Here is a 12,732-nt window from a genome sequence, read left to right on the forward strand (position 1 = left end):
CAATATGTAAATCAATGGATGTGTAACTGATGTGATTCTGCAATCTGTGTATGGGGTGAAGGTGGGAGTTCATAACCCACTTGAATCAAAGTGTGGAATATGATATGTCAAGAAATTTGTAATGTTTTGAACAACCCACAATAAAAAATTAAAAAAAAAAAAAAACAAATCAGATTGATAAATATCAAAAACTCTTCTAATGAATATCATTGTCAAGGATGTGAGGAAATAAGTACTCAGAGCTGACTGATGGATATGTAAAAATTAATATAAACCTTTTAAGAAGGTAATCTGTAATATGCATCAAGTTTGAAAATGTACATATCTTTTCATTTAGCTCATGCAAGTATGCAAAAATATGTACTGAAGGCTTTTCACTATAACATTGCCTGTACTAGCAAAACTAAAAACCAAAGAGCTGGAAAACAAATTACTGTCCAAAAAAAGCTAGCAAAAAAAGATCCACAGGTTCCCTTACTGAAGCAGAAAAAATATATAAAACAATTTACATCTGAATTAATCATAATAAAAACCAATATTTTCATTGCATTTTATGCATACACAAAAGCTTTTTGCATCCATTATACTGTCTAATAAGCAGAAACCTAAAAAACTACCCTCTTTTTCACATCCAATTTATTAGACAGAAAATTAAGATGGGAAAATGGAAAGGACCAGGAAAATACTAACTAATATAAATTGTCAAATATTCACTGAATGGAATTTTTTTAAAAGCAAGGGCATATGGTAATGTCATTTAGAAGACCAGTAGTTTTTTATAAAGAGAGGACAGATGGGCACGGTGACACATGCAGTTCAGGAGGCTGAGGCAGGAGGCTCACAAGTTCAAAGTCAGCCTTAGCAATTTAGTGAGACCCTAAGCAATTTAACAACACCCTGGGTCAAATTAAAAATTTTTAAAAAGGGCTAGGGATGTGGCTCAGTGGTTAAGCACCCCTGGGTTCAAGCCTCTATACCCAAAATAAAAGAGAGGGAGAGAGAAAGAAAGAAGTGTAGATACAAACATGATTGTACACACTGGAAATTTCTGAAAGGATATACAAGAAACAATTTATAGTGATTACCACTAGAAAATAAAAATGAGGGTCAAAAGGGGTGAAATAATTTTTCAGTTTATACCCTTTCTCACTATACTCTTTCTTCCCATGAATATGGATTATCTTTACAATATTTCTTTTAAAACAGAGTCAGAAATGTTTATGCAAAACAAATTAGAAACCAAAATGAAATCCAACTTTCCTTCTATCTCCCTCTTGTGACAAAAGTTCCCTCAGTTATTTTACAAGAGTAAAATCTGATCATTGAACCAATACTAACTTCCAATTAATCCAAACTGGGGGGGGGGGGAAGTGTTAGATTTTTTTAAAAACTATAAACAATGTAACATTGAAAGAATTCATTTTTAGTACTTTCAGTTGGTCCTGTTCACATTTCATAACTTTCCATTTAAGAAAGTTCAATTTATTAAAGTTTCACTATACAGTATTAAGTCTAATGTATAAAATACTGGACAAAATATGAAAACTGAAGTTGTCATGAATTTATACAAATGTCTCTTTTTTTACCCTCTATTCTTCATCTGGAACCCAAGTTACTAAAACTCAAAAGGGACTTGCTTAGAGGGTACCCAAGTGAGGACAGCTTTAATGTAGTAGTAATGTAAGCTAAGCTAATAGGCTCTTAGTTCTAAAAAAGAAGGAATTTGGCAACTGATAGACATTCCCTCTTCTTAGATTTCCCTATAGACTTGTAATAGAAGAGCCCTGATTTTCCTGTAGAACAAATTTATCCTTTCAGTTTGGTAGACCATGTCCTGGCTCCTAATAATTTTCCTCATTTTTTAAGTAGTTATTGAAAACCTCTCTCCTTGTCTCAAGCAGCTTTATTGAAAACCTCTCTCCTTGTCTCAAGCAGCTTTTGTTAAATTCCTTCATAAAATCTCCTATGAGGAATAAGAAGAATATGAGACCATGTTATACTATTCTATTTAATCAGAATAAAATTACAATTGATACGAATATGCATAGCAACCAGTAGATAATTACATACTTTTACAAAACAATTCTTAATAAACTTATAAGGTCTCAAACATTCAAACATTCTACTTTGGTGTTAGTAAAGTTAATTATAGTCTTTTATGTTTGTTCTGCATGTTAGCTGAATTCTTCTACCCACCTCCTTAAAACTCCCACTGCTCTTATAATCTGTGCTCCCATTTTCTTTCCTTTCCAGCATGAGTTAATGGCTCTGAGATGCTGTGCATTCTTTGTTCCCTTTTTCATAAAAATCAGCTTTCTTTCCTGCCTCTTTGAACTTACTCTTTACATTCTTTCTTCTAGTTCATTGCTATCATTTGAATGTGACATCCCAAGTTCATGTGTTACAAACTTAATACCCAATTTCATATGTTGATGATATTTGGAAGCCCTTCAGAGGTAATCAGAATTAAATAAGGTCATCAGGGTGGGATCATCCCATCCAATGATGGCATCAGAGGAAGAGAGAGACCTGAGCTAGCAAATTCACCTTTCTCACCATGCAACACCCTTTGCCATGACATAATGCAGTAAGAAAGCCATTATCCAATACAGAGGAGATGCCAGGACCATGTTCTTGAACCTTCAAGTCTCAGAAATGTGAGCCAAATCAGCCTTTATTCTCTATAAATTATCCAGTCTCTGCTATTTTTTATAGCAAAAGGGAATAGAGTAGGATAACCTTTTTATATCTTTTTTCATTAAGTCAAACTTATTCTATCTTCTAATCATGTAAATGTCATTAAGTAAAACCTCACAAGTGAAACTATCATCCAAATATAAGAAAAGTAAAATTGATAACATGCATTCTGTTCAGGGAATGAAAAAATACAAATTTCTTAATCCAGATAAATTAAAAATGTTAATTCACACAAAGCAGAAATAAGGCAAAAGAAAAAAATAAGCCAATAAACAAATCTTAGTAAGAATCGAACCAATGCAAACTGAGACAAATTTAATTGTTACTCAGCAGCCAAAAAGAAACAAGTTAATGCACAGTTTACTTAGGTTTAGAAGAAAGGGCATAACCTTTCTAGAGACAATCATGTTTCACAACTTAGTATTTTTTGCCTAGGAATTTATCCTAAAGAGAAAATCAGTTAAGCTGTGCACAGTGGAGCACTCCCGTAATCCCAGCTATTTGGGAGGCTAAAGCAAGAGGATCACAAGTTCAAGGCCAGCATGGGCAACTTAGTGAGATCCTGTCTCAAAATTAAAAATAATAAGGGTTAGGGATGCAGCCTACTTGTAGAGTGTTGCTAGGTTTAATCCATCAAAAAAGAGAAGAAGAAAAAAAGAGAAAAATCAATCAAGTTCACAAAAATGTATGTAAAACAAAAATATTCAACACAACTATGATTAAATAATGAAAATTTTAGCATCTAAATACTTATCTTCAGATAATGGTACATTCCTAACAGAAACAATACAGCCTATAGAAAGGATACATATCTGCATATCTACCAGCAGAGAAGGTATCCCAAAATAAGCTAAGGTACTGTAAAACAGCAGGTATTTTATAATCCCAGTTATATAAAATCTTGAATCTATTTTATGCTTTATATTTTTCTTCTTTAAATGGAGAAGGGGTTACCAAAATACTGACTCTGAAATATGTGAATTGAAGATATTTCCCCTCTCTTTTTTCCTTTAATTGAGGTAAAATTCACAACATAAAATTAATCTGTCTTCTTTTAAACCTTTCCGTATTATATTTTTGAAGTTTTTACAATTATCATTAACTGTTTTGTAAACAGAAAAAACAATTATAAAAATAAAACAGCATAAATAGAGCAACTATAAACTAATGTTAGACATAGAAGATATATCCACTCATTTCCAGCTTAAAATAATTCTACATTTTATAAAATGCTTCCTTTAACAATAGCAGCCCTAGTTTATTCTTATATTTATTTACAAATTACCGCCTAACAAGTAAATTTAGGGCAAGGAATATTATTAGAATAGTTTTAGTTGATGTGGTCAATTTAAAATATAACCAACTCAAAATAAAGAATTTCTTCTGAAAAAAAAAGAAAGAATAAATTTTATTTTCAAAAATTTGATGCATGCAAAATATTTCAGACACATAACTAATGTGAATGGAAAGGTATACAATTATAGAATATACTTACCAAAACAGCCCAGTTGTTTGTATGGCCACTTCTAAAGAATTGTTCTGCTTGATCCTATCAGTCAAAAACAGCAAAATGATTAAGAAAAAGCTCCAATTTTTCCAGATAATGACTGTTAATGGACAGTGAAGACTCATGGACTTTAATCAATATATGCAAGTTTCTGAAGATACTAGTGTTTGACCTTATGAACAAAATAAAGAACCAACTTAAATAGAAATTAGTACAAGATACTATATTGAGGTGGGGGAAGCCCTAGTTTAAGATACTATGTGGAGGTTGGGAAGAATCCCTAGTTTAAAATACTATGGAAAAATAGCCTTGAACTAGAAATCTGGAGATCTAGATTTCAGTCTTGCTTGAGACTAATTAAGCAGAGTAACCTTAATTAAGATGCTTGACTACTGGACTGAGTATATAGCTTAGTGGTAGAGTCCTTGCATACCATGCATCAGGTCCTTACATCCTCAGCATCACCAAACAAACAAACAAAACACACACACACACACACACACACAAAAGGCGGAGGAAGGGGGGGGAGGGGGAACCTCCCTTGATACTCACTATCTTTCTATGTGAAATCAAAGGATGCCAACTCTATCACAGTGCCATTTTACTGGTCTATAAAGATATGTGTGCCTCTGCTTTAAAAAATTATTAATCATTATACAAATGAAAGTTTATTATAGAAATCACATTTTACTCTTTCCATACCTGAGAACTATTAGAGTGTTCTTTACAGAGAATATAGAATATCTGTTCAAAAGATTTTACAAGATTATCGTTCAAAACTGCAACCTCACCAGAAGGATCACTAGTTCAAGAGCAGCCCCAGCAACTTAAGGAGACCTTGATTCAAATTTAAAAAACAGAAAAGGCTGGGGATGTGGCTTAGGTGTAGAGCATCACTGGGTTCAATCCCCAGTTCTAAAAAAGAAAAACTGCAATTTCACCTCATCATTTTCTTTACCTTATTTTCCTCATTATTATATACCATTAATTCATTTACTATGCATACTATTATTTTCCCATAGGGTGTAAGCTCCAGTAGGTCAGATGCTTTAATTATTTTTCAAAAATTGGCACACAGTAAATTTTGAGTAATTTTTTACTTTTTTATTGGGGGAAGGGGCATGTAACTAGGGGTTGAACCTAGGGGGTGTTCTACCACTGAATTACATCTTTTTTTTTTTTTTTTTTTTTGGTGAGACAGGGTCTCACTAAATTGCCCTCTGGAGTAGCTCATATTATAGACATGTATCACCATACCAGGCTTTGAATAGATATCTTTTGAATGAATACATAGTACACATGCCTTTACTGACAGTGAACAAAACAAGAATCCCCTAGAAAACTGAAACTACATGAATGATGGGTTCAGAATAAGAAACTATTACATAAAAGTTGTACCATAAAACTAAAAATTTCAAAATCTCCTTCTAGATTGTACTCTGATAATCTCTCCATTAAACTCATCACTCTGCAATGAAAATGTTTATGCCAAGAACTTCTCAAATATTAATATTTCACTTTTAGTAATATCATAGGTTTTAATCCCCATAAGAAAAAACTCCCTACTTCCCCAACCAAAACAATCACTACTCAAATTTCTCATAGAAGTCTTTTTAATCATTTAGTAATCATTGCTGTTCATTTATTAAAATCTCTGCAATTATGTTCACTCTTTAATATTGGTCACAATATTAAGTCAGACAGATGTGTTGATGCATCCATAAAAATTGCTGAATTTGGTGGGGCTGGGGCTAGGGCTCAGCAGTAGCACCCTGGCCTGGCGAGTGTGAGGTACTAGGTTTGATTCTCAGCACCATGTATAAATAAATAAAATAAGATCTATCAACAACTAAAATATATATATATATATATATATATATATATATATATATATATATATATTTTTTTTTTTTTTTTTTTTAAACGACTGAATTTTTGTTTTTGTTTTTGCTGGGGGATATTATTGTAGGACTATTTGTTTTTAAAATATTTTATCTTAAATGCAGCCAAATCTTCCTCATATGCTTTTAATTTTCCATTCATTTTTTTAAAACTGTGAATGATTTCTCTCATGTCTTGATTCTACATATAACAATTCATATCTTTCCTGTCAAAACTTCATTAACTACCTATTCCTACTATGTGCTGGGCATTTTATTCAAACTCACCAATATATTCAATTGAACACATAGTCTAGCATACTGCCACGTACCATTTCACCCATCTGTTATGGATGTTTGAATATTTGCCATCCAATACCATCTTGAACACGATATTATTTATACGTTAAAAAAATAATGGATCGAAACCATGCTTACCTCAGATCTGCTCCCAAACAGTATTAATTACAATAACAGTCAAAATGCTTGGGTTCAAATCTGGCTCTATTACTCACTAGTTGTATAAATTTAGGAAAGTCATTTAACTTCTCTGCCTCTACTGTGCTATCTATAAATGGCAATAGCATTATTTAACTCACCAAATGCAAGAATAGCGATTAGAACATAATGCACAACAAATATTAGCTGTTTTAATTATGTGGCTAACAGAAAAATTTCAGGGAGAATAAAATAAAAAGTTCTACTCAAATATGTATGAGTAGAACATACAGTTTTTTCCTCCCCCTACAAACCTTTGTCTATACTATAGTTGTCTATACTATAGTTGCCCAGATGTTGAAGAAAGCAAAGTCCTATAGTGGATAAAGTATTGGCTTAGTAATTTCACGACCTCAGCTAAAATATGACTGGGTGAGATTGATGTAAGTCATTTAGCTCTTAAATGACTTTTCTGATGCAGAAAATGAGACTTGACCCAAAAAATCTCTAATGTACTTTTCAGCCCCAATATTCTTACTTCATTAAGACTTTAGTGAAAATTTTGAGGTGGTAACTCTAATTTTTTTTTTAGACAATATAGTCATTATAAAGTTATTTAAACTATGTGTAGTTAATGAAGCACCTCATATGTTCCAGGTACCACATAATGTACAGTCTTAGGAAAATCACTAAAAAGCATGCTGTTTCTCTTAAGAATTCCAGCATTTAATAAGGAAGACAAGCATACAAACACATCACTTTACTATGCAACATTCATTAATTCATCACATTCATTGGACATCACGTACCAACCACTGCCCTGAGTGATTAGAATACTATAATGGGCAAAAATAGCCATAGTACTTGCCTTCAATAGGATAGCACATACTAAGCATAAATAAAAATGAACTATATATAACTCCTATAAATCAAAGAAAATCTCTATAAAAAAAAAAAGTATAACACGGGGACTTGGCAGAAAACATTTCCCTAAAGAAATGGCATTTGGGTTAATCAAAAGATGAAGAAAGGAGGGAAGACAATTCCAAACAGAGGAAATACGGACCAATGGCAGAAGAGAGCTAAAAGGTTTGAGAAACTGAAAGAAGTTTAGTATAACTAGACATTTGAAAGGAAGAAACAGCAAAAGAATTCTAGATGTAAGCAGGGGGGTCTATGGGTATTGATGAAGATTTTTTTTAATCTGAATTATTTAAGATTTGTTCTTTACCTTTAGGATAGCAGAACAACATTAATGGATATAACAATGACATTATCAGATGTGGATTTTAAAAAGTTATTCCAGCTGCAACTTGGAGAACAGATTGGAAAAAAGACTGACTCCTGACAAACCACTTTGGAAATTACTGTATCCTAAGTGAGAAGTATGAAATAACAATACAAAGAATGCATGGTTTGGGGGAATTGGCTCAAAAAAACAAAGGTCGAATGTTTTCTCTGATAGACACATGCTAATTCAAAATAAGGGGGGTGGGTAGGGAAGAATATAGAGTTACTTTGGATTCCATAGAAGGGAGTGAAGGGAAGGGAGGGTTTGTGGATAAGAAGGATAGGAGAATGAATCTGACATTATTACTCTATGTACATATATGACTAGATGGCTGGTGTTATTCTGCATCATGTACAACCAGAAGAATAAGAAATTATACTCCATTTATGTACGATGTGTCAAATGCATTCTACTGTCATGTATAACTAATTATAACAAATTTTAAAAGATAGAAAAAAAGAAGAAACAAGTAAAAAACACATAAAGAATACATGGGCTCTAATGGGTAACTGCTATATTAGTTGAATGTACCAACTACAACAGTAAAGGGAAAAGTAAGAGACAGGGAAAGGTTCTACAGAGGTTGTTTTTACTGAAACTTAATAAAGGAACAGACAAAAGAAATTGGAGGTATAAAACCTGAAACTGTGAAAAAGCACAGCAACTGTGCAGCTACAAAAAACAACAATGGGGTCAGCCACAATGGCACACACCTGTAGTCCCAGGGACTCAGGAGGCTGATAGGGGAGGATCACAAATTGAAAACTAGCCTCAGCAACTTATGGAGACCCTGTCTCAAAGTTAAGAAAAAAAAAAAAAGGGTGGGGAGCGCTGGGAATGTAACTCAGTATTTAAGCTCCCCCGGTTCTGGGATAGAATCTAACTGAAAAAAAAAAAAAATAGGATTTAATGTAAAGGAGAACAGAAGCCTAAAGGAAACAAAATAAATTACAATAGTATAGACAAGAAACGACCATAGCCTGAATTACACTGGTGAAACTACAGAGGTAAAGTCACTTATAAGAGTTCAGAACACAAAATTTAGCGATAATTAGGACTCCCGGGTATCTAGTTTACCAGCAACACTTTTGGGCTACGAAATACAAGAGAAAAGAGATGTTTAGTTTTTCCTTGCCTGCCTTTCTAAAAGGAGGTGAGATAAAACTTTGGACACTGATTTCCAAACGTCTGCTGACTATCTGGGCCCCTTAATCAGCTGAATATGCAAATCTGAAAATGATGCTAGAGATCAAAATTATAGAACTGAAAAACCATCTGAGTACAGTGTTAGTAAACACATTAAAGAAGGGCGGGGAGGGGGGCGGCGCCTGGAAGGCTAGTATAAAAAAGAGTACCCATCTGACTGTTATCAAAAGAGCCTTGTAGCCAGGTGTGGTGGCGCAAACCTATAATCCCAGCGGGTCCGGAGGCTGAGGCAGGAGGGTCAAAAGTTCCAAGCCAGCCTCGGCAGTTTAGCGAAGCTCTAAGCAACTTAGAGAGACCTTGTCTTAAAATTTAAAAAACAAAAAGGGATGTGGATGTGGCTCAGTGATTACGAGTCCCTGGTTCAATCCCTGGTCCAAAAAAAAAAAAAAAGAAAAGAAAGAAAGGAAGAAAGAAAATCCTATGAAGTAGGAGGGAAGTAGGTACTGCACTCCGGTGTTGACATTCACCTGCCAGGAAAGACTGCACACACGTAGGAGTAAAGGCAAGTTCTCCTCTGTCTCCAAGGATTTGATTCCTTTCAATGGCCATTTTTAAAGACTAAAACTGACAGACACGATCCTGTCCGGTTCCCAGGGACACCCTCCCCACCCGCTAGCGCTGGTGAGGTTGAAGATTCCAGGAGGGAGGCTGCTGTCAAACTACTGTGTATAGGACATCTGCTACGCGCTCGCGGCCACTACACAGCCGTCCTCCTACGGCCAACTCATCAAAATAGCCCAATTCCTACCTCGAGCTGACTAGCTGCCAAGCTTCCGAAAAACAAGAGCAACAAGGCGGCCAGGGCAGCCGCCAGCCGGCCGGGAAAGCAGGCGGCTGCCATGCTTGCCGGCTCCGCACTTCCCGTACCTGGAGGGGCGGGACGCGTGCCGTAAAGCAGCGCGGCGGGTGCGCCTGCGTTTTATTTGTTGCGACCTCCTGGAGACCCGCCCTCCGCCTGCTTTTAGGACTCAGCATTTTCAATCAAGTTTTCCCGGGAAATGAAGCGAGAATACTGGGGGATGCTGGGTTTTTAATCCTTAACTGCGTTTTCGATTTTTGTATTATAAAGTAGATGTAATATTTAAGGAAAAAAAAATGAAAGGGGAAAGAACCTATGAATCCACAAATTTTAAAAAGCGATTTCACTTTTTGCATAGTACTGCCAGTTCTTGACAGTATATGAAGCAGGTTATGGTGGGAAGAACAAGTGTTTTGCCACAAAAGGTGATAAATTTCAAGGGGAGATATGAGTGAATGCTGCAATTCAGAGACTTGAGGCCTAATAGTAGAAGGATGTGAACATGTTTTGCTTCTTTAGTTAATTCTCTAATGTTAGAGCTAAAACCTATCTGAAAGCAACAAAGATCACATAGCTATGTGCCACCATTCTCTATATATACAGTTTTAAATTCTTGTAGTATAACCATGTTTACAAGATGCTTCATAGTCCTTACAATTTTAACATTTAATGGTAACATGAAATTCCATCCATTATTGACGCTTCAAATAAAGAAGGAATTGCCCCTCTATTGAGCAATACAGCTATTCTAAGTTTTACTGAGAAAATAATATTATAAGGAATATTTTTTTACACTTGGCATTATATCTGTTGAGTTATTTTCTTTTTGTAATTTTCCTCGAATAGGAGTCGTGGGTCAAAATATTTAAAAATGTCTTTAACAAGTACTCAGATGTTGCTTTCCAAAGTATAAAAGCTTGCAATGCTATCAGAATACACAGGCTAACACCAAATTACACCATTTTTTCCTTTAAACTCCTTGATACAAAATGTTACCTCAAGGTTGTTTTACTTCTAATTCTTTGATTACTGTCAAGATCTTGTTATTGTTTCCAAACTATCTGTGTGTCCTCTGATATAAATTTTATGTAAAACATAAATGTCTTTATAAAGCAGTATCATTAACTCTTGCGTATTTTATGCTTTTGTTTTTCCCATTCCCTGTCTCTTTCCCTTTTGTTTCATTTGCTATTGTACTTTATGAGAGGCTTAATGCTAATTACTCAAATTTAGGTTTTATATTATATGAAGCCTAGAAAGTTAATACACTACCAAGAATGCCTTTCATTTACTCATTAATTCAACAAAAACTTATTGAATGATGATAATATACAAGCAAGAAATACTTAGAACTTCTTGCACTAATGAACCTCACATTCCTGTAAGAAAAGCAGACAAAAAGAAAAATGAATACAATAAATTCACATAATGATACAAATAGGAGAAAGTGATAGAAAATGGAGAAAGGAGACACTCTTTCAGTGGTGTAGTCAGGAAAAAACTAAGGCAACTGTTTTAGTCAACTTTTTCTCTGGTATGACTAAAGATATGACCAGAGGAGGAAAAGTTTATTTGAGGGCTCATGGTTTCAGAGGTCTTAGTCCACAGAAGGCCAGCTCCATTCTTCAGTGCTTGCGGTGTGGCAGAGGAAAGCAGCTCACATCATGGTGACCAGAAGGCAGAGAGACTGCACTCAACAGATACAAATATATACCCAAAGCCACACTCTGATTCCCACCTCCTACAGCCACACTCTACCACTTCAGTTAATCCCTATAGGGGATTAAATCACTGATTGGATTAAGACTCTTACAACCCAATCATTTCTCTGAACTTTATCATTGTCTCACATGTAAGCTTTTGGGGGACACCTCACATCCAAACCATAACAGTAACATTTGATCCGAGACCCAAATGATGAGAAAGAGCTAGAAAGGCAAATCTCTGAAGGCAGCAGATTTCTAATGTTTAATTTCTTGTTTTCTTTTAATTTTGTGTTTAACTCTTAGTATCTGGAATATACTTTGGTCTGTGCTATAAGTTACTGGTGAATTATCTATTGCTATATACAGGCCACTCAGAACTTTGTGGCATGTCCTCAGAAACTCAGGGTGATGACCAGTACAGGGAGACGTGAGTTTATGGGGGCCAGAAGGCAGAGAGAGAGAGACTCTCTGCTATACCGACCGGGCACTACTTTTATCAAAATTGGCATCCAACAAAATTTTCTACATACTCCTTACCTTTCTTTTGTCTCATGGTACTCCTTTATTAAGTTCTATTAAGTATAGTATTTCTGGGTATTCTGTTTTCTTTCAATAAAACATGTCTATTTTGAGGCTATTTAGTTTTTAAAGTAATGGGTTTAGCACCTTAATCATTAGCTCTTGGATTAGAATATTCATTGTCATATTAAAAGAAGTAGATTTCTATTCCTCTCTCTTCTCCCCCCCCTCCCCATTTAAACTGTTTTTCAAGTACAGGCAACAGCCATCTTTACCCAGAAATGAAGGACATGTGAACAGTTGTAAACACATTCCCTATTAGAAATACTTTTTATCTATTAAAATATAATATTGTTTATAATTTGTTTGGTTAGAATTATTAGCCATAGTCTGTGTTTAGATAATTTGTTTGGTTAGAATTATTAGCCATAGTCTGGGTTTGGACTGGAATTCCATTCAGTTATTCATTAACTTAAATTATCCTGAAAGTGAATTAATTAAGCATTAATTTTATAACTGAAAGAGAAAATGGGCATCTTATTGATCAAAATTACACTAGGGGTTGGGGTTATGGCTCAGTGGTAGAGTGCTTGCCTAGCACATGTGAGGCACTGGGTTCAATCCTCAACACCACATAAAAATAAATAAATAAAATAAAGTCATTGTGTCCATCTACAACTAAAAGAAAA

At 34.7% G+C, this 12,732-nt stretch overlaps 1 protein-coding gene across 1 annotated transcript in view; it reads right to left on the minus strand.

Annotated features, from left to right (window-relative positions):
- Window positions 1-9,929, minus strand: part of Pigk (phosphatidylinositol glycan anchor biosynthesis class K) — a 129,653-nt gene extending 119,724 nt beyond the window's left edge. The window contains exons 1-2 of the mRNA XM_015490529.2: window positions 9,768-9,929; window positions 4,193-4,246 (exon numbers count right to left, since the gene is read on the minus strand). Of these exons, the coding sequence (XP_015346015.1) occupies window positions 4,193-4,246; window positions 9,768-9,860 (147 nt within the window). The 5' untranslated portion in view covers window positions 9,861-9,929. The remainder of the gene's footprint in view (window positions 1-4,192; window positions 4,247-9,767) is intronic.
- Window positions 9,930-12,732: the final 2,803 nt, after the last annotated feature.

This window comes from Marmota marmota, unplaced genomic scaffold, assembly GCF_001458135.2.
Source record: "Marmota marmota marmota unplaced genomic scaffold, marMar, whole genome shotgun sequence".
Taxonomy (NCBI): Eukaryota; Metazoa; Chordata; class Mammalia; order Rodentia; family Sciuridae; genus Marmota; species Marmota marmota.